Raw genomic sequence first — 22,889 nt, forward strand, 5'->3', positions numbered from 1 at the left:
TTTTTTAACCAACCGATTGAACGTGGAAATAATCAACAGGTTGGTAATAATTAAAATGACCATTAGTTGTAGCCCTTCACTCACACACACACACACACACACACACACATACACATACACACACACACAGTTACGGATGGGGAAGATGTGAATGCCAGATCTCAGCAGGAATCCTGATGCAACAATTTACAGATGACATGGCACATAATGGGGATGCGTGTGTCTGTAAAGCAACACAGTGGGGTTCTTTCCCTTTTGTACACACATACAGCGTCCCACGAAGAATTAAACAGTCATGCAGCTGTTGGTCTGCATGCGACCCACCCCGTCCTCTCTAAAACACCACGGCAGGTTTCTGCTCCTCCTCTTAGAACTTGTTGCGTTTGTAAAAAACGTTCAATATACACATAAAACGGACTCTTCAGACAGTTTGAAGCCTCGTGTCAGAGCCGTCCATCCATGTCCAAAAATGTAAAAAAAGGAAAAGATGTTTGTGAGTAAGCAGTTCCATCTCACACAACAGACCATGATGGTTGTGGAAGTTACTCTGTACAGCGCACACACACACACACACACACTTACATATACATGAGCTCTGCGATGAGCAGGCACAATGATACAGTAACACTCACAATATCCACCTGTCCTGTCCCTACTTACGTTTTATGCATCACCTGGTTACTGTTTTAGTTGTACTGAGGCAGAGATGGGGGGGGGGGGGAGTCTATCTGAATCACCACCAGCGCTTTGAGGATGAAGCCGAACCCTATGAAGCCATTTCAGACTCTGCTGCACTCCTGGAAAGAAAAAAGCGGCATTGCCCCGATTTCATGCGTATGATTATTGCTCATGTGAGAATAACTAATGAGTAGTAAACCAAAAAAAAAAAAAGGTTTCGTTCAATGTCTGTTCTCCTGAGCCAATGGTCCCTAAACGGTTTCATCCACTTAATGCCCTGTTGGGCAAATCATTCTTTCAGAGCTGCTGAAATATCTCTCTGCCTCTTAATAACACTCTATACAATCACTTAAGACAATGCAATACAGATTTATTTTCCCCTCTCCAGCTTCTATTTATAATTACTCTCAAAGTAAAAGGGAACAAAAATAAGCACGTCCAGGAAACTAAACGGAAGAAAAAAAGAAAAGTGATGCTGGATCTGACGTAACAAACGTGCCCGTCGGAGGAACACACCATCAGGATCCTTCATAGATGAGCTTCCTGTCGGGCCAACGACCGAAAGCACACAAACGAGCCAAAAGAAAAATGTTGTTACGAGCATCTGGATGTTTATCCGAGCTGATCTCTTGTCCGTTGGCTGCGAGAAAAAGATCTCCTTTGGGAAGAAAATAAGTCGGGAACGTTGATGATTTAACTGTGATGTCAACAGAAGAAGAAGAAGAAGAAGAAGAAGAAGAAGAAGAAGGGACATTCCTTTAAATCAACGTCGCGGGATTTGTATGTGTAGCGTTTTCCATTTCCATGGTAATGTCGCCGTCTCTTCGGGTATCGCTTTCATCTTGATAATATGGCACTTGAAAATCAGCTCACATCTATCGGAATTGTTGCAAAGAGATTTACACTGTACAATTATTTAAAAAAGGAAAGAGAGAGAGAGAGAGAGATTTCTTGATATCAGAAGCTTATTCGAATCTAAATTTCACCGAGCAACTTCCATCTCGTAAAACATCACTGTGATGACTCAGGGTTGGTTCTTTGACTTTGAACAAGCACGATAATGCAACACTGAAAACTCCACGATGATCAAACTAAACAAGAGCTAAAGGATCCACAACTGGTGTCTCTTAAAAAAAAAAAAAGAAAGAAAAAAGGGGGTTCTGGTGGAATAAAAGGACACATACAGAAGCTGTAAGGTGTTTCCCCGTCAGAACAAACATTGTTGTCTTCCTTTGTCGTCTCTGCAGCAACTCTGATTTCCCTACCGTCATTCAGTCCCCATTTCAAGTTTCAGTCAAGAGACTGCCCCGCAATGAGCACCAGTCTGGTCCGCGAGGTCCATCAGCAGACAACAAGCAACAAGACATTTAGATCCACAATGTTTGAAGTCTCTGTCTCCGCTTTCCCCCCTGTACACCCGTCTTAATTCTGTCCTGCAGGTCTGGGTCTAATGGTGGTGACCGACAGAGAGCACCAGAGGGATGAGGCAGCCCAGCACCAGAGCTCCCACCTCCACCTTGCTCAGTCCTTTCCCTCCGTTCCCTCCCGGGGGGGCGTGGCTGTGGCCGCCGCCGACCTCAGGGAGGACGTGGACGGTGGCCACGTAGAGGAAGGTGCCGGCGGAGAAGAGCATGGCGACGCCAGTGGCGTTGAAGTCTGACAGGGCCTCCTTGCTGCTCTGAGGAGCGGAACACAAAAAACAGTGTGAGGCCAAACGTCAAAAGGGAATGTTAAAAATGTATAATTTTTTTTTTTATCATGGTTGTTGTTTTACCTGACTGAGGCCTAAAAAGGTGAGCATAGCAAGGACGGGCGCCGCCAGGGCAAAGACCAGGAGATGTTTGCGGATCCGGTTCCTCTCGAGACCAGCATGCATCAGGAAGGATACCAGGCCGAATGCCGCGGGGGCCTGCAGACGACAGAGCGGTGGAGGTCACACAGGTTCACATGTGCTGCAACTAACAATTCATACTTTTCGAACTGCACATTAAATTCTCGATTCATCATTTGGTCTATACAAAGTACAAAATAATTGTTTAATGCGCTGATCACAACTCCCTTGTTTCAGCTCTACTGCTGATACATGTGTAAATTGACATATGTATATCCAATAAAACTACATATTTAGATTTACTAAGCAAGACATGAGTCATTATTACCTTATGCAGCATGATAGCTACAAAGACAATGAGCTGAACGCTGGTCTGCGACGTGGAGGCAGCCGCTCCCAGAGCCACTCCGTCAGCTGGAGACGAGACACAGTTGATGAGATGCACTTCATATCTGGCTATTAGCACACTAACCAAATTATTATTCTAATATTGTGGAAAAAGTAAGAGAGCAACGGTTGTACTCAAACACTCAAAATAATCCTCTTTGCTTTTCACTTTTCCATATAGCAGTTATTCAAGATTAGTAAGTAAATTTAGGAGTAGCAGAGAATATGAGTTGTGTTCAGTAAATGTCAAACACAAGATTTGTCTGCTCACATCTACAGTATATTAAAAATACTAGTATAGCTCGGTCACAGCACTAACTTGTGATTTAGACTAATAAAGATGATTTGAACATTAAAAAAAAGACCTACCTGCAGCGTGGACCACCAGACCCAGGGTGGTCGTGATTTTAGAGGAGTTGATTCTTGCCGCCTCTGGATCTAAACCTAAAAATAAAAAAATGTATATAGGGTTTAAGACATACATACAAGTAGAACCAAGTAATAATGAGTAAGAACTGTGTGGTGTCACATGTTGGCAGAACAGAATGTGCAGGTTAGTCCTCTGGGGTCGCTATTGGGTGTAATTCAACAAAATTATTTCCCCCTCCCTGGAGAAGATTAGCACTTGATGAGGCGAAGAACAAAGCTGCCGTCACTAAGCCCCATCTTCACAAACTAATTCTCCACATATACTTTATGCTTTGGGGTGTCCTAATACTTGTGCCTGCTGTCCCTCGCAGTACTGACCCTCCGTGCTGTGCACATGAGAACTGCCGATCTGGTCCACCAGCAGCATGAAGACGAAGCCCAGAACCAGAGACACGCCGATGCAAGCGTGAAGCTGCTCGTGACTGTGCTCGTGTTTCCCACCGCCACTTAGGGCCGAGTCCGCTTCCCCCTTCGGCTCGGACACTTCCACGGCTCCAGCCTGGCCGTGGTTGTGGTGTGCACCTGCAGAGACAGGAGAGAACAGGAAGGAGGCACAAGGGCTGTTAAAAATAAATAAAAACACCATAACAACTGCTAAGCAGTCAGAATCACAAATGCATGTAGCATTAGCTTTGAGACACAGAGGAATGTGTCAATACAAATGGTCATAACTCAAACATCTCTGTTTGACAGTTTGTTGTGCAAGAACAGATGTCAACTGGCTGTTCTTTACAGCTTGGTGGACTTCGTTCTGTTTGAAAATGATTAAAACTGTTACAGTCTACTCAGACGAAAGTCTACAGATTATATATTTTCCATTTCTGGTGTCTCTGAATGCGTCTGAAACGCTGACAAAGAGGCAAAGACATTAAGTTACGTTGCTTTTATTAGACAGTACACAGCAGATAACTGACAGGAAATGGCGGAAGACTATCTCACTTTCATGGTCAGCGATTAACCCCGAGGCCGCCAGGTCGCCCGGCCTCAAATGTTGTTTGTAAGTAAGTAAACTGTATTTATTTAGCGCGTTTTGAAAGACGAGTTACAAGGTGCTGTACTTTGAGTTGTAAGCAGAGAGCTTTACAGGACAAAAACCACAAACTGATGCGAAATCCAGCAAACGTTTCCAAGTATTGTTTGTCACGGAATAGCTGAACAGACTGTGTGTTTAAAAGTCACTGTGACACAATCTGGACCAGCAGAGCAAATGTACAAGAGGACAAACTAGTCTTCTGGCTTTCAAACCTAAATCTGGACAGTGCAGACTGCTGCTAGCACTAATATAATTTATTGTTTATTACATGTACCTAAGAATACCTGGAAAGCAGCAGTGATGCCAAAGTGAATTATCCTTGTAGAATAAAGTTTATTGAGATTTTATTGAGAGCTGAAAAGATTTGTCAATTAGTCAACTTTGGATATGTGTCTGCAAAATATTTGTTCATCAATTCATTGTTTGAGTTAATTATCAAACAAGAAAAACAAAAGTTTCACTTTCTATAATGTGACGATTTGCTGCTTTCCTCTTTTAGATTTCACTATAAACTTGGTCTAAACTAAAACATTGATCTAATTGCTGCCTTACTATTTATTATCTGTCTATAGCCAAATTACTAGTTCAAAACACAAGTAAATGCAACAATATCCATGAAGTTAGGAAAACAATTCCTCCGTAGTTCTTAAACACACACGTGGGAATGGCTGTTTTTGCTGAAATCTACCTTCAAGTATTTCTTCATAAAGAGCGTGGACCCCCTCAGGAATAATCACAGCCAGCGCAGTCCCGCACAGCAGCCCAGCTCCCAGCACAGTGATCAGCTTCAGCTTTTCCTGGAGAAACACAAACAAACAGGAGAATCCTCAGCACAAGTCTGATAACTACCTCGGTGTCTGTGATCAGGTAAAATATCTTGGACATTTTATTTCTGAACAGATGATGATGATGATATTTATAGGCCATGACGTAGGATGTATGCAATGTATTGTACACCACTGCACACTTGTGGTCCAATTACAACAAAAGAAGCCTACAGAGACTTCAAGTATCTTATAATGAAGCCATGATAATACTACTTAAGAGACTAGATGGTTTAGTGCCAGTGACATGTGTGTGGCTGCAAGAGTTAATACTTTCCAAACTGTTTTTAAGAAATCTTATGTATGAATGTATTTGCCGGCTTAATGACTTTTGGTTTTATCAAAGATAAAGTTTAGTACCACACGCTTCCAGTCCCAGCTGTGGAGACATTGGTTCAGCCGTCTCTTTATAAGGCATTGGTAGGTCTGTGCATTTTAATTAGGGCCCGAGCACTGACATAGTCAGAGCGGAGGACCCTAATGTTATTCGATTGTTTATTAGGGCCCGAGCACTGACGTAGTCAGAGTCGAGGACCTATTGAAATGCTAAGTATTATTATTATTAGCGACCAATGAGCAGGGAAAAGAGGTGCTTGGGATAAACCTACATTCTTCAAAATTTGCACACCCATCCGGTGAAAATTTTAATATAATTTGGGTGTCGACCAAAAGTCTGAGAAAATGTCTCTATGAATGAAAATGCGCCTAATTAGATTTTCCGCCATTTTAATTTTGTAAAAAACACATTTTTGCCCATTCCTCCTAAACGCTGGGTCCAATTCTTACGAACATTTCTGAGAGCGTTTCTGAGAGCGTTTCTGAGATTGGAGTGAGACACGAGAAAAGCTGAGGTCGTGATCATCTCAAAAATAGAAGATCTTTGACGAGTCTTGGCCAATCAGCGTCTTCATGTTCCTCAAACTTGTTTTTAATGGAAGCTACTAGTCAGCTTGCTATCACGTTAGCTAACGTGTTTGGGTTGTGTATTGTCGTTAAAGATACTTTATGTTCCGTTACAGTTCAGTCTTGCTTGTAAAAAAAAGTAACGTGATGAAACATGCCGTCACCCCCCGGTCTGGTTCAGTTCACGCTGTCACTCGTTAACGTTAAACCGGCACACCGGCGGATCTGGCTGCAGGTTTTTTTTTTTTTTACTCAAAGTAGAATTAAGCAAATCACGTAGTTGGGCTTAGCCAACAACGTGACGTCGTGGTCATAAGAGACCCAGAATGAAAGAGTTTAAGGAAGAGGACGCTCTATATGGAGCAATACAGCTTCCCACTGTCCCAGTATTTCATACATATTGATAACGCAGGGTATGCTAAATGCAGCCTCTGGAGGGATCAATTACAGTAAAAAGGGCTCACATTTGGCAGATGTAAAGTATACATGTGTATGTTTTTAGTGTTAGTCCATTTTGTTGTTTTAATTAACAGCTCAGGGATGTTCAAGGAGCAACCTGTTTGTGCACTTTCTGAAGATGTTTTGCACTGTCACTTCTGTTTTTGAATAAAGGGTTGGAAATGAACGCTTTTTTTATTTTTTTTTATCCGATTCATCGAAAAAAATAATCAACCGATTAATCGATTATTAAAATAATCGTTAGTTTTGTTACTCAAAGTAGACTGAATCAAATCACGTAGTTGGGCTTAGCCAACAACGTCAGTTCGTGGTCGTAACAGGCCCAGAATGAAATAGTTTAGGGAAGAGGACTCTATATGTAGCGCAGCTTGATGCAGAGCTGAGATGAGGTGGAGCTGGGCCTGGAGGCTTCGGTCCAAACAGACGTGAGAGGAGCAGTACAGCTTCCCACTGTCCCAGTGTTTCATACATATTGATAAAGCAGGGCATGCTAAAGCAGCCTCTGCTCCAAGGAGATCAATTACAGTAAAAATGCAGATGTAAAGCATACATGTGTATGTTTTTAGTGTTAGTCCATTTTAATCTAATTTGTTTAATTAACAGCTCGGGGATGTTCAAGGAGCAACCTGTTTGTGCTTTCTGAACATGTTTTGCACTGTGAATTTGCACTGTCACTTCTGTTTTTGAACAAAGGGTTGGAAAGTAATGTTTTTTTGCTTTTTTATCTGATTCATCGATTAATCGGTTGATTATTTTTTCGATTAATCGATTATTAAAATAATCGTTAGTTGCAGCCCTAAACTCGACTCCACATGATAAGATCCTTTCCAGGTTTCACATGTTTGATCAGACTCCAGGCCTGAAGACATGTGCAGTCTAATTTTTAATTAGAGTCATAGCGCCACCTAATGAAAACAGGAAGTAAATATTTCTATACTTTGGCTTGCTTCTCTTCGTCGGTCAATCAGATCAACTTCCAATTACTTCTAGACAAACATAAGACTTTCATGACGCCAGCCCACAAAGCTTTTGATGTTTCGTGAAACGCTGTTGCCGTGGCGCCCCATCCTTCGCGGTCAACAACAAAGTCACTTTTGAGGGACTAGGCATGCTCGACACGTAACTAAACTTGGCACACACAATTAAAGGCAAAGATGTAGTTACCTGATGTGATTTGAATGACTCAAAATGGCACTTTGGCTCGATAGCGCCCCCTACAAATATTCAATTAAGCAGCCCCAGCGCTGCGGTTGACCTACATGTATGAAACCTGGTAGCCATATGTAACACATGTAAACTTAAAAATAACTCTCTTGGGACCATGTTCTAAACTCTACAGGAAGTCAGATAGCGCCCCCCTAAAAAACATGTTTGTTTTTTTGACAACCTATGAGTTGTGAAAGGCCACAGTTTTTCCCCCTTATCACCAATTGGCCTTAAATTTGGCACACATGTCCGGTTGTTTCTGCTCTACAAAAAAGTACGTGGTCGTATTAAACTCTGCCAACTTAGAATTTCAACTTTTAATTTTGTGAAAAACAATTTTATTCCCAAATCTTCCTAAACGCAGGGTTCAATTTGCACAAAATTCTCTGTGGATCATTAATGGTTCAATTTCATGAAAATATATCAAAATCTTGTTTGTATCTCATTGTATTCAAAAGAAAAAGACCCATTAACTTCTTAGGGGTAAATTCAACTAAATTCAACAAAGCAGCCCTCGCAGTACAATCAACATAGATATACAATATTTGATCGGCGTGTGTACCACATATAAACTTAAAAATACGTCTCTTGAGACCATGCTCTAAACCGTACCAGAAGTTGGCAAATTTCATTTTCTTCGTTCATTTCTAGTTCAAATTGCCATAGTTTCCCAGTAGGTGGCGCTCTGACTATGAGTTAATATTGGCATGCAGAAGTCTTCCAGCCATGCCTCTCATAAAGCATGTTAACTTTGGAACAGTTGTGACAAAGTACAGTTGAGTTACAACAGCTTGCTGCATGATCACGAACCATATGAAATAGTCGTCACACCACTTCCACGAAACCTCAAGCTTTTGATCACTTTTAATACATATTTGTATCTTTTATATATATTTATATAAATATTTACATGTATAAAATATATATACATATATTCCATTTTCCAGAGGTCAACCTTTCTGCGAAAAAGAGGAAATATGTGTCTGTCATCACATCAAATGACAGAACTCAGTGTGCGCTTCCCTGATCTTTCTGCCATTGAGAAAGAATTCAAGCTGTTCTCGACTCCCTTCCTGATGATGCAGAAGAAGTGAAGAGAGTCTGAACTAGAACTGATGGAGATGCGGTGATGAATCTCTGAAGAACCAGCTTCAGTGTCTCTCCCTACCGACTTCTACTGGAGCTTGGAAAAGGCCCAAAAGGCCAAATTTCCTCTGATGTGATTTTCTTTATATATATATATATATATATATATATATATATATATATATATTTATTTTATTTTATTTTTTTCTTCTTATATATATATATATATATATATATATATATATATATATATATATATATATATGCATAATTGACCTCAATTGATTCATTTGGCGACCCGCCGGCGTCCCCGACGTGCTTGAAGCACAATTAAAGCTGCGAGCAGCTTTAGTTGTACTTGCTTTTGTATGTTTTTTTATTCTATCTAATGTTCCGTCTAATCTGGACCCCGAGTCTGACATACAGTTTGATTGATTGCAGAAGCACGTAATTATATGCTGGATTATCTGATAACAGTGATGAAATCACAGTTTCTCAATATTAACAAAGTGCTGGCAGACACTAACTTTCTCCGCTCTCTTGCGTTTAAAAACGTGGTCAAAGCTTACTCAAATCTAACATTTCAAAAAAAAAGAGCACGTCACAGACTTACCTCTGAAAAGTTGACTGCTAAAGGTATCGTCCCGGCCACGTAACATCCCACCAGCATCGCGAGAGACAGCAGGCTGATCGAGCTAAAATCGTCCATGATTGCACTTTTATCTTCGGCTAAATCTTCTAAAGCATCAAACAAACCAACACCTGTGACTACTTTTCAACACGGTCCCCGTATTAACGGCTCGTCCCGCTAGACAGCATGACTCAACCTGTGGCTGCCAGTTAGGAACATATGGTGGGTGAACACACACGTCCTCGTATCTGGTACCAGTTCAGCTCGCTGACAAACGTCCACGTTAACCGACTGACGCTGGACGGAGACGTTAACAGCCTCTTGGCCTCGACGACGTCAACGGGAGCTCCGGTTAACGTTGATTTGACACGTTAACGTCCGACAGCAAACGTCCGTTGCGCCGCATCGTTTGTCCCAAAATCGACTGTCGATCGACGATAATAATAATTGTACTAATAATAATCCAACTTGCAACCGAGTTGGTTTGCGGTTAGCTAAACAAACTGGCGAACGGCACATCCGCTTGTTTGGTGCTGCACTGAAGTGCTTCCGGGTCAGAACTCGTGTCCTCGAGCCTCGCACTGCCGACGCGAACCTGCCACGTATCTGCGTGACTCGTCCGAGGAGGAAAGACACGAGGAAATAGAATGATAAATAATAGTTTTTATTTTTGTATTAATATTGCATACAAAAATAATAAACAGAGACAGAAGTAAACAACAGAATAAAGCATGGCCATATGTAATACAGGCTATTGTTTAACCCCAGATCATTTATACATTTGTAATTTTATATTAATTTATGTATATAATATAATCTTTCGTGGATTAAACATTCAAATTAAAATCTAAAAGAATTTGGTTACAGCAATGTTTACATTTATAAGTATTATTAAATCTCCAACTAGAGCTGAGTAACGTATTGAACTTGAATACAATGCACTTTAGATATGTTTTATTTTGTATTATTTTAATATTACAATTGAATATATGAACATACATTTTTAGAAAATATTAAACTAAGAAAATGAATACATTGCTTCAGTAATAGGTAATTCAATAATATCTATACTATTATGTATTGATTTTAAATTCAATAAACAGATGATTTTATTTTGTAAATTATGTTATATTTGTCAGGAATAAAAATAAAATAGTAAAAGAACTTCCTTGAAGGATTTTTGTATTTTTTTTTTAAAGGATTAAAAATCTAAACTTTTATTTTGGTACATTTCCCCTGTTCTAATTAGGTGGTTGCAGGGAAAACAATTGTGCTTGTTAAATGAGCTCATGTTAATCACATCTATCTATGGCGGTTTTATAACATGAGGCGTTACTCAATATTGAAGTTACTGTTTTGTAAAAACATATCCCACCTACATAAGAGGAATATAACAAATACAAAAAGCCACTTTCTCAAACATAATTGCATTTAAAATCCACCAAAAATGAAGATAAATAAAAGTCAGAAAACACTCAATCATTATTTGTTGCATTGCTATTAGCATTCCTGCTTTTATTATCATTCTACTATATTCACTGTTGCTGTTATTGTACCTTTTTCATCATGCCCTACTACTCTATTATATGAATAATTTGTCATATGCATGGAATGTGCTATAACTGGTGTGTTGTTCATTCTGTACACATGACATGTATTGTACTTCTGTCTATCCTGGAAGAGGGGTCATCTTCTGAATTGAATTAAAGAAAGACAAACAATATTTTATTTAAAAAAAAAGCATATTTATTAGTTCACACAATGGAGCAGTGCCTTAACATGACAACAGTAAATCAAAGCAGATCGAGTCCAACATTTTGGAGAACGGGGGGTGGATTGCAACTGTCATTTGCCTGAACAGCATAAACAAAGGAAAGAAATACAACCAAAGTTTTATCATGCAATGTTTGTGCAAACCCTTTCTGTTCACAGCTCAGACTTTCCCTTCCAGACACACACACACACACACATACAGACACACACATTCAAGGCAGCAGCTCCTTGCTGATGGAATGGAGGGGTGTATGAGCACGTTGTTGACAGTCTGCTGGACCAGAAAACTGTCGCTAGCAGAACTGTGATCATCGGAAGTCAGACAGAGAGACATGTGTTCTTTATTTCACCAGACCGATCTTCTTTGCTTCTGTTTCATATATCAACAGCCTCCACATTTTTACTATGAAGACTTCTGCTTCTTCGTCAAGAACCTAACACAAACACAAAACAGGTTGGTTAGACAAACTTTATATGAAAACATCTTTTTTATATATATATATATATATATATATATATATATATATATATATATATATATATATATATATATAACAATGTAGCAGGCTGAAGCTGCTTCAGCTCAAATAATAACTAAGACCAAGATTTTGAAGCCACGCTACTGTGAGGCTGTACTTAAGACTGTATGTAAGAAGAGGATGTAGTCGCCGTGAAGTCACTCATTGGTTTATGGACTGTAGTTTCGAAGCTTCGAGTTTGGCATTTTGGCTGTCGTCAACCTGTTTTATTGCAACCAGTGAGCAAAGCATATTCTGCTTTATGGTCTATTTTACTCTAAGTGGGAAAATAATTTACTAAATGACCATCATTCTGTATTGAAGAAGACTTGAAACTTGTGATTATGAGTGAGGTAATAAATCACGCTAAACGCTAAAATGCTCAAAAACACAGTATAATGTTAAACACGTTCACCACCTTAATTTAGCACGTTAGCTTGATAACATTCGCCAATAATTAGCTCTAAACCCAAAGTACAGCTGAGGCTGATGGGAATTAAATTAGTTTCGCAGGTATTTTCTGCAAGTAAAATAAATTGGCCTCATGATTGCGCGAGAGGATGAATTAAGAAATCAACAGTAATTAAAATTTATCAATGGAGGTCATCAGGCACAAATGTTTGCACCAAATTTCTTGTCAATACCTATAAAAGCTGTTGAGACATTTCACTGAAAAACACAGTGGCAGTAGATGTCTAAACCTACCATAGCAACATCATCAAGAATACCCTGAGGGGTGCTGTGTGCCATCACCTGGGAAGAAAAGTAAAAAGACGGTTAAAATCAATGACAATTACTATCGTTCATATTTTCAACAGGAACCAGCTTTTTTTTTTTTATTAAATAATCACAAACCTTTGAACAGACAAAATCCACCAGCGTGGCTTCCTCCTCGCCGATGTATTCGATAATCTTCTTATTGATCCATGGTTTAATGCGACGGTCCATCAGAGTCTTAAGAAAGAAAATTCAAAACAACACATGGCGTCATTCTCCATTATTGATCATGTTATGGTTGGCAAAAACAGGGCTGAATATTATATTATATATTACACTTTCTTTGACATTTTGAACATTGTTGCATTTGAAAGTTAATGTAATTTTTGAAAACTGAAATGCTAGAGGCTCCCTACCGAGTCCACCATGGTCCAGTCCAGAGGGTAGGTGAAGAGCTCAGGCCTGGCAGTGGGGATCTTCTCAATAAGGCTCTTTATGTGCTTTCGTTTCTCCTCTGTGTTGACGCTGCCTTTGGCCCCTGGAATTTCAGCCCCGTCCAGCCCCAGACTCTTGTCGTCGTCGCCGTAGTCCAGCGGAACCAGCTTCCTTTTGCGAGGTTGCTCGTCGGCCTCCTCCTCATCAAACTTGTTGAAAACACTTTCCACGGTCGGCAGCTTCTTTCGCTTTCCCACGCTGAGCTGGCTGGGACTGTTGGTGGCACCTGGAGAAGAGAAGCACCGGTTATTTCTCGCACAAATCAGCTAAAGAAGTAGATCCCTCTGTGTCCTCAGTTTGGGACTCTACTCACCCAGTTTGAGACTGAGACCAATCTTGGGCCTGAGTTCCTCCGGAGGTTGGACCTCAGGGCTGTTTTCGCCGGGAATGATGATGCCGCAGGGAGATTCATTGCCGGGTGTGTTTGGAGTCGCATTCCCACTGGCAGAGGACACTGAGGGAGCAGTGGTTATTGGCCGCATGATGGGTTTGAGTTGCGGCTTGGGCTCTTGTGAGTCCTCGACATCGTGGTAGTCATCCTCCTCCCCACCTTGCTCTTCATCATCATCCGAATGCTGCTGAGGGACTCGAGGTATCAGCTCTGCGGGCCTCCCTGACGACCCTCTCTTCTCTCGTTCCCGTTCCCGTTCCCGATCCCGTTCCCGATCCCGATCCCGATCCCGTTCCCGTTCCCGATCTCGATCCTTGTGAGCCTTCTCCTGGTTCACTTCCTCCTCGGGTTCAAGTTTCAGAGGAGGCTTTCGTCTGCGCTCTGCCTCCTCCTCCATCTACACAAATATACACAACACATTGTCGATGACATTCTTCTGCACCTTTCATTTGTGTCAGCAATCAATATCGTGGCGCTTTAATAACCGATGCATTTACATCTTTACAGATTTGAGACAGAAAACAAAGAAACACTTCAACAGTGACACTGACGTTTACTATATGTGCCTATTTTTTTACAAAACAAAAAATAATCACACTGCAAAACAGATTATAAACCCAAATTATCTGTGCCACAGTTCGAGACAAACAAATCCCTCAAAGCGAAAATGTGTCTGACATTAATTAATTAATTAATTAATTAATGCCACAGACTTACTTTTTTTAGTTACAGAAGACGCTGATCTGTGACTTTTCTTTTGGTTGGGTATCAAAATAACGAGGAGTTTTATCACATTGCAAGCGTTTGAATTTAACAAATAGTCAGTGGTGGAAACCGATTTATTTAGGTAGGGGCTACTTTGTGTTTGTCTCAGCTTTAGATTGCAATAGGACAAATCGCTCAGTGTAATGATCTCTCTTTTCATCCAGATGCTCCTTTACTTCTCATGTTTTGTTTTAGTCTGCACATGCATTCTTGTTTACATGACAGTTTAGATACCAACCTGTAACTAAAGTGCATTTAAACAAAATGACTGACTCACCCTCTGCAGCTCCGCATCGGGGTCAGGGTGACCTTCAGCCAGAAGCCTCTGTCTGATCTCCTCCAGCTCCTCCTTCTCCCTCTTCCGGTCTCGCTCGTCCAACTCTGTCTCCTTCTCTCGGTCACGGAGTCGCTTCTGCAAAGCGCTGCCCCTGAGGATGACAATGAGAAGTCCAGTGACGACAAATGCAAATAACAGGTGCGTGCCTGACACTTTTAAATGTGCACCAAGATTAATCACCTGTAGTATTTCGGGTCGTCTCTGTCGTCGTCATAGTCTTCAAGGAATTCTTTCAGCCTTTTGGCTTCTTTCATCTGAATTTAAAACACAGTAACAATTAGTGTATCTGCATAAATCCGGCTCATCCTCTCATATCTGGTGCTACAAATTGTCTGAAACCAATAGGATTCATTATTTGCTCGCAATTTGGTATAGCGTGGCATGCGCTCATGTATACCATTTCACGACGCCTCTCATCCTCCCGCTCCGTTTCTTTACTATAGTCGCGAGCCTTCTTCCTCTCCCGGATCTCCCAGTTTTTCAGGCGCTTTAAGAAGAAAATAATTCAACCATCACAGAGTCAGACACAAACAAATGAATACATTTTGGGATTTGCAATTATTTTAACTTTTGTTAAAATCAATCAAAATTAAAATGACCGGAGAGAAGGTATATTGTACTTCTTGGTAGGCTGCCTCCTTGTCTCTAAGCCTCCTCTCGAGTCTCCTCCGTTCGTACACGTCCTCCTCATCTTCCTCGCGGTCTCGTTTTTTATCTTCTCGAGTCCTCTCTCTGCAAAAGACAATTAGATGAGTCAAAAACCAGCAGAGATTGTACGAGATTGTAAGAGTCAAAAGATAAGAGTACAATTTAAGCACTTTTCAAGCATTTTCAAGGAACCTAAATCAAGAATTTCCAGAATGTATTACTAAAACGTGTTCTGTTCTGGGAAAGAGGATATTCATCTGTTTATATGGATTAGTTCATTATTTAGATTCCTTTTGATGCAGACAATCGCAGTACACATGCATTAAGGTGTTTCAGAGGAGGTTTCTCAAGTGTCTGACATCACAGGCCTCCCCACTGACCTTGATCTGCTTCGATCTTCACTGACGTCTCGACTCCTCTCCCGCTCCCTCTCTCGCTCCTTCGTCCTCTCCCGTTCGCGATCCCTCTCCCGTTCGCGGTCGCGATCTCTGTCTCTTTCGCGCTCCTTGTCCCTCTCTCTCTCCCTTTCCTTCTCTTTCTCACGGTCGCGGCGCTCCCTCTCGCGCTCCCGCTCTTTGTCCCTCTCTCTCCTTTCCCTCTCGACCTCCAGTCGCTCCTTTTCTTTCTTTCCTTTTTCCTCCTCAAGTTTCTGCAGGAGCCCAACAGGAAGAAAGAGAAAACAATGTGTTAATAGATCATCAATACCGAAAAGATCGTACTAAAATACATGAGCACGCATGTTGTCAGCGCTGTAAATGATTTTGACTCCCTTGGCCAGACATGCTCACATACTGCCATGACTCATTGCCTTGGAGAGGCTGGCTGCTGCGAGTGAGGAAGTCCTCTTAGCACTGGTGTTTCCTCCAGGAAGAGTGGTCCGCTGTCTGAGCAGGTTTAATACAGATACTGCTCAATTCAGGACACACTGACTTAAAACCATAAATTACAGATCAATCTGGAAAAACACCTACAAATGTAAGGTTATCCGAGTTACGGCAAGAGAGGAAGTTAAACGTTTCTGGTGTTTTATTTGCACTTTTTTTTTTATAGCTTTAAACATTTACACTATGGTATTTTTTGGGTTCAACCAGAGTGTTGTGCATATATTCTTTCCTGTGCATCCAGTCGCCCCCAAATCAATATTGAAAGATTGTTTTTTTCACATGTAACAGCTCAACTTGACCTCTGCAGTTACTCTACGCTCTATGGTGATCTGAGATTATGCTCTGATGTAATAAGAGGCCATTCCAATAAAAATTCTGCTGTAGGTGAATACATACTGGTGAAACCCATATCCGGCCACTTTCAAAATCAATGTCAAACTGAAAGGTAATATATTTGACCTGAAGCAAGAGCTACTGTGGGTAAAAATACGTAATGTTTGACACGTAGAGGTTTAGTTGTCTCATAACATCGCCATGTAAATACGGTCTAAGTCGTGCACATTAACGTAATGCTTTATGCAGTCAGCTTTACATGGATCCTTAGGTTTATGGGTTTAACTCAAAGTGGGGCTACTGATACTACACTTAAGATAAAAAGTATTCACCAAGTGCTGAGTGAGCTTTGAACCATTGGATCAACAAGTTCTAACTATACACTTAAGATAACCACTATATAAAGCCCTGGTTTGGTCTTACCGATGGGTGCCAAGTGGATTAAAACAAGCCCATGCTTAACACGGCAAATGGCCCAACAAAGTGAATTCCGTAATCAGCTACCATGTGTTTTCTACATGGTCATATGAGATGCAAGGGAGGAGTTCCAGACTGCATTTCAAGTGCTCCCCCAGTGTGGGAGTCATGTATGCAGCGGAGTGACAGATGGGAACTGAGAGGACAACGTATTAGTTGTGTTTTGTACGTCTACGAAAGTGTCATATGTTCTGACTGTATGTTTAACTAGTTGACGGAAAAAAACATGGCATTTTCTACAGACCGTTTTGGAGCTATTGGTGGGCAACTCGCAGGTGATGAACTACGGTTTCAGCACTTCTCTGCCCCTACACATCCTACAGGCTACGTGTGGGAGGAAAAGCAGGTCATGTGTAAAGTCAAAATAATCAGAAAAAAAAAAAAACGTCCCAACGATACCTGTAAAGCGGTTTATCTATTTACAGTTTATCCACATAAATAACATGAATAACAACTTCAAAGTCATGTCTGGAACAAGTCAGATACTGTATTCCATGATGCCACAAATAAATTAGTGAAACAGTCTTACCTGCAGGTTGTCTTCGAGTGTCTATTTGGCCTCGCCAACCCAACCAATAATATAAAAAACCTCAACAGTCAGGCCCACACTTCAAACAGATTTAACACACGTGTAAGAGCTGTTGATAAACGTGGGTCTGACGATGTTTAGTGATGAATAAAAAGAAAAAGACAGGGAGAGGTCTGAACTGCCTGTTGTGTGAGCTTTATGTTCTACATTGTAATTTAGCTAGCCTTGATTTAAATCAGCATTTGTAAACCATAGGTAGCATTTTTTTCAATTTGGAGGGAGAGCTTTGACACACATAATCAAATCCACAAGTTGTCAGTTAATTATCTGCCTCTCATTGTGTTTAATATATATATATATATATATATATATATATATATATATATATATATATATATATATATATATATCTTATTTCCGTCCTACAACTTACCTCTTGTTCTAAAATTCAATTTATGGAAAAACTGACTTTGAAGCTAGTTTGAAACCAACCACGTGAGAAACTGAATCACAGAGGTGGACAATATTAAGTCAAATGCAAACTAACACAAGTTGTGTTTGGCATGTGATATCCATCAAGTATTTTTAAGACTGGTCACCTTGATATATTAAAACGATGTTCTATTTGTTTTTGGGCACCTGCTGTTTTAGGATATGTGTTGGAGCCTCTTTTGAACCTTTATTTAAAAACTAAGACAAAGAAAAAAGAAAAAAAAGAAGAGAAATAACAAATAAAAGCACTTACCTTGTATGTCTTCAGACCACAGAGTGCTGTGGAGGGGCGCTCCCTACTTTAGTAATACTACAGGCTGCAGTTCAAAATACTGCAGTGGTTAGACTCATTTAGTATGTGTGTGTTCTTCAAACACATAATTTATCATCCGAGGACCTGCAGAGGTTCACTGAGCTGCACCGCCTTCTAAAACCTGACTGAGTGCAGGTGCAACATGCTACATTCGGACATCACTAGCAATTTATGATTTCCAATTCCAGCACCACTTTGTTTCCCTGAGTCTACATGTACATAGAAATAATGCAAGTGAACTGAGAGCCGGTTGCCCCTCTGCAAACCCTCCTGAAGGGAGCGCCCAACAAGAGTAAAGAAGAAGTGAAAGATCATACTTACATCCTATCCTCGCAACTTTTTCCAAAGCTGAGATTCTGAGATTCATCTTGCTCTAGTCACCAAATGAACTCTACCACATTGGTGGGGTTTAATCAATAGATTAGCTTTAGATGGAATTTAACATTGTGTCCATGCACTCTGTGTGATGACTTTAGCTTGTGCAGAGCTAAAACCGTTAGTCTCGAATCAGTATTATGAATAAGAATAACTCTTGTCCAATTTGGAAACACTGACAGATACTATAAAACCATCTATGAGCGGTTGATGTAGTATTTGCACACTTTCAGATGTAAATAGATACTATAAACTCTTTGTATCAACATCTACTACTCTCTATTCTTTTAATGTTTGAATTTGACTAACTAATCTATATATTAACACACTACCTCCTTACTATAGTTTGACAGTAACAGAACAGTCTAATGGAGGAATTACCTCCATAAATTATATAAATTGCAGCTCCATTTGCTGTTGAGGAATTTCTAATAACAAATGTGGAGGATTTCTTCTCCAAAACCTAAGTTACAGAGTAATAATAGTAGGTTGATACATTACCTTGTGCGTGTCCCGGAATTTACTGATCTCTCTGGAAATCAAGTCTCTCTTGTCATCCTCCATCTCCATGGCATTGATATCCTCCTTACACAAAGAAAATAAAGACAAGAAGCAAAAAAAACACTAAGTACTCAACAGGTACTATGAAAAGCTACAAATCTCTCATCTACATTATGACAACAATACCTCCTCTTTCTTCTCTTTTCGCTTCTTGTTGCGAGGTTGACTGTCAGGGTCCTGCGAGGGAGCATTGAGCTCACTTGCATACTCTCGGATGAGGACTTCGATTGCCCCCTTCACAACCTGGTCACGACGCAGGGTTTCTTCATCAATAACGTCCTCATCGTCGTCTTCCCCGTTCTTTGACCCACCACTGGCTCCCTATATGTTACAGACAGAAAAATTTGGCTTATAAATCCAATTGAACAACAATATCATTGATCCGAAATGTTAATCTTTTATTCAGCAGGTGAAACGCGTACCCCATTGGAACTCCGCTTCTTGGCCTTCCACTCATCTAGCTGGGCCTTGGTCTTGGCGTCTACCTTCACCAATAGCTTCTTATCACCCAAGAGCAACTCGTGCAGAAGTCTGAGAGCTCGTAGTGTTGATTCAGGCTCCTTGTACTCACAGAACCCAAAAGCTTCCAGGAGAGGAGAGCAGACAGAAAGTTAGTTTAAAGATGATAAAATCATAAACATGACTATCTATAGTGCAAAAATATAATTTTGGATGATAATTTGCATTCAACTTCAATGAGTCTTTCTGTAAATTGGTGCCCAAAAAAAACTTTCAAATCTGTAAAAGGTGATGGGGTGAATACTCTTAAATGGGATTACAATGACTCTATAATGAAGTATCTGGTACAGTAACATGCATTCACATCAAGCGAAGAAGGTTTCAATGTGTTGTGCCCTTTTTACCTTGAAGTTTCCCAGAGGCACCTTGGACCCTTTTCCAGCTTAGAACAATACCACATTTCTGTATTGAAAGAAAACAGGAATCATTTGATTTTTACATTACAGATGATAATATTTAATTAATAATCAATAAATCGCTGATAATGAAGTTGACACCACAGCATTTGTTTATCTCTGAGACGTATGTTTCCAGGGATTTGTCAGTGGATATGTGAGATTAGTCACGAGCAGCGACAATCAAAAGCTGTGATGTCGGCATTGTGCAAAGGTTTTGCTGTAAAAAGGGTTTAATAAGGGCCCTCACAAAATAAGATTTTCATGATACACGGTGCGGCATACCTTGATGTTGTGTTGGAGGTTTGTGTTGTACTGTTGCTGCCTATTATTTTACCATTCCACTCTCTGAATATCTATACATTTTCTGAATAACAACAGGTGGAATGGAGACATGCTGTCAACTCACCGCTAGAAGTTGTCTGACTAACATGTCAGATGCTTTTTCAGAGATGTTCCCTACAAAAACAGTGGTGGTGGGGCCGCTGCTGTCATCTGTGTCCTTCGCTCTGACGTTAGGCTCCTTCTTTGGAAGCATCGGCTTATGTGTTACAGAAACTGTGGTTGGGACAAGAACCTGCAACAGAAAAATGAATTTTAGGTATTGAAGTGTTTTTGTTGTCGCTCTGAATAAGAGTGACAATAAAAGCGACAAATAAAAACATTATCAAACAAGAGTTTGATAATACTTTTAAGGGTAAGTCAAACTGCCTTGGCTGAGCAGCAGACTTTCCCAAAACAAACTGCATAAACTGAGCTAAACTGATAATGTGTCAGGATTATGTATTCAATAGCAGTTCAGGCATAACAGCCGATGCTTAAGTTGGCGTGCAGTAGGAAGTCCCGTTTCTGACTCACTGCGTTTGTCGGGGCCACGACACCCATATGAACCGGGATCATGGGAGTACCTGAAAATAGAAACAAAAAATAATAACCATGTATTAAAGCATACAACTACAGAAAATCATAAATTGTTTTGTGGGTGATTACCCAAGGCAATAACCAACCAGGCCTACCAAAAAAATGCTGGCCGCTGTTCTGCCATTTGTTTGTGAGAAGTTTAATTCGCTATTTGACATTTAGTTATTATATTTACCCTATAGATACTCATCTATGACATTCCCCAAACATGTACAGCTCACTAGCCTGTATGGGTTTATTAGTACATTTTGTTCTTTTAATTAAATTGAACGATTTTAAGATATTCTATTGGTGTCAACTGGTGTGACATCAAATCAAAATGTGAGCCCAGCAGCCACAACTTTGATCCAAATACAATGTCACCTTGCTTCTGCTCTTTCACTCTGAGCTAACCTGAATTATTGAAGCGCAAGACAACAAACAAGACCTCCTGACACCTCGGACCCCTGTTTTAACTAAAACCCACACAAAGAATCCAGAGGCTGATTTACAAACTCACACACAGCTGTTTCGGCCGATGTGATGTATTCAATGACGTTACCTGGCGGGACACCCTGGGCAAATCCCGCATACTGAGGTGGTGGGATCCTAGGAGGTAACTGCGGGAGCCCAATCTGCTGGCGGTTGAGCGGAGGAGGGTAAGACATCCCGAAATACACAGGAACCTAAAACGAAGAAAGGGAGTTCAACCGAAGACCACAGGGAAACATTGTTGACGCTTTTCAGGGGTTAAATTGGGTAATGTCAAGTTAATCATAGTACTCCATTTTTACCATGGATATCGCAGCTAACTAGGTGTGATAGTTGCTTAATCGAAAAGTGGGCTTCCTCCACGTTTGACGTTAACTAGCTAAAGTAGCTCGAGCTAGCTAGCAGATACAGTGTGGCCTTGCTAGTTAGCTGCAGCGGTCATGTGAGAATTTACTCACCTGTTATCAAGTGTAAAATAAAGCCCCGCGTCTGATAATACTATGGTTTATCAGAGTAAGAGTCCATTAAATACGGTCAACAGAAAAACGTAACGCTAAGGATTAGCGTTATAATTGCCACCGGCGCGCAGCAAGAACACCTATGGATACAAATAACTGGGACCTATTCTTTTCGAAATGAATCATGGGATAGCACTGCATAGATTTGGCTTTGTTGCCCTAAATTCAGTCTCTCAGGCAGTTCTTTTTTATATAAGAATGTATGTTTCCACACAGACAGACAAATAACCAGACAACATAGATATTACCAAATACAGAAAAAAAAATAAGTAAATGTACATGGGAATTACGTTCTATAAATTGTTGCATACATGTCGAAAGAAAAGGAATAGTGGGCACCCTTTCTGCAGCAAACCAACCAGGAAAATGATCAAGGATGGTTGCCAAATAGTATTAAAAGAAGTTTTGATTACCGTTTAAAGTGGGACTGATGTGTTACATCTGACAAATCTCTCTGTAACACTATGTGACTGAGGGAGGTTTCTCCTTGATTCATTTGAACATAATGCATCACCTTGCTATAAGCATAGGTTTACCATTAAAGTCAGCTTGAAGAAAGATAACTGCTAGATAGATAGATAGATAGATAGATAGATAGATAGATAGATAATGTATTAATCCCGCCAGGGGAAACATTTGTACATAAAAGTAAGCAATACAAAAATGCGCACTATACACCCAAAAAAAGAATAGAATACGAAAAATGCACAATATACATTTTAAAAAATTACAATATTAAATTAACTAACAAACAACAGTAGTGCAAAGATGGAGCCAAACAAACAACAGTGTAACGGTGTTATAGTTGAGTGATTGATTTAGCCAGAGGTGATTTATTGTAAAGTGTTATAGCACTGGGCATGAGTGACCTCCTGTATCTGTCCTCGTGACAGTCGGTTTCAGTCAGAAGAACCAAGAATGCAACCCCTGACATACGTGTTAAATTAAATAGTAGTGTGACCCAGGTTGGACTAAATTGGAGTAAGAGGG

The 22,889-nt window shown here is 40.4% G+C and overlaps 2 protein-coding genes across 4 annotated transcripts; both read right to left on the reverse strand.

Moving 5' to 3' along the window:
* Positions 1-2,125: 2,125 nt before the first annotated feature.
* On the reverse strand, positions 2,126-9,545 carry slc39a9 (solute carrier family 39 member 9; the record flags this gene model as incomplete). Of its 3 annotated transcripts, none has more annotated exons than XM_079228651.1 (7): positions 2,126-2,356; positions 2,453-2,587; positions 2,838-2,923; positions 3,266-3,334; positions 3,644-3,847; positions 5,047-5,155; positions 9,450-9,545. In XM_079228651.1, the coding sequence occupies 7 exons, from the start codon at positions 9,543-9,545 to the stop codon at positions 2,126-2,128; spliced, it is 930 nt and encodes a 309-aa protein (XP_079084777.1). The 3 variants fall into 3 exon arrangements, with proteins under 3 accessions (XP_079084777.1, XP_079084776.1, XP_079084778.1); XM_079228650.1 differs by having other exon boundaries at positions 3,644-3,824; positions 5,015-5,155; XM_079228652.1 differs by lacking the exon at positions 3,644-3,847.
* A 1,651-nt stretch (positions 9,546-11,196) lies between these two features.
* On the reverse strand, positions 11,197-21,964 carry rbm25a (RNA binding motif protein 25a). Its single transcript, XM_079226890.1, has 18 exons — positions 21,840-21,964; positions 21,452-21,575; positions 20,848-20,897; positions 20,399-20,566; positions 19,939-19,996; positions 19,498-19,658; positions 19,202-19,396; positions 19,016-19,099; positions 15,492-15,760; positions 15,084-15,195; positions 14,861-14,950; positions 14,644-14,717; positions 14,404-14,554; positions 13,284-13,758; positions 12,892-13,196; positions 12,614-12,712; positions 12,464-12,511; positions 11,197-11,674 (listed from the first exon to the last, which is right to left on the reverse strand). Exons 2-18 carry the CDS (start codon positions 21,555-21,557, stop codon positions 11,582-11,584), a joined length of 2,538 nt encoding a protein of 845 aa, XP_079083016.1. The 5' UTR covers positions 21,558-21,575; positions 21,840-21,964; the 3' UTR covers positions 11,197-11,581.
* Positions 21,965-22,889: the final 925 nt, after the last annotated feature.

This window comes from Taurulus bubalis (assembly GCF_910589615.1).
Source record: "Taurulus bubalis genome assembly, chromosome: 1".
Taxonomy (NCBI): Eukaryota; Metazoa; Chordata; class Actinopteri; order Perciformes; family Cottidae; genus Taurulus; species Taurulus bubalis.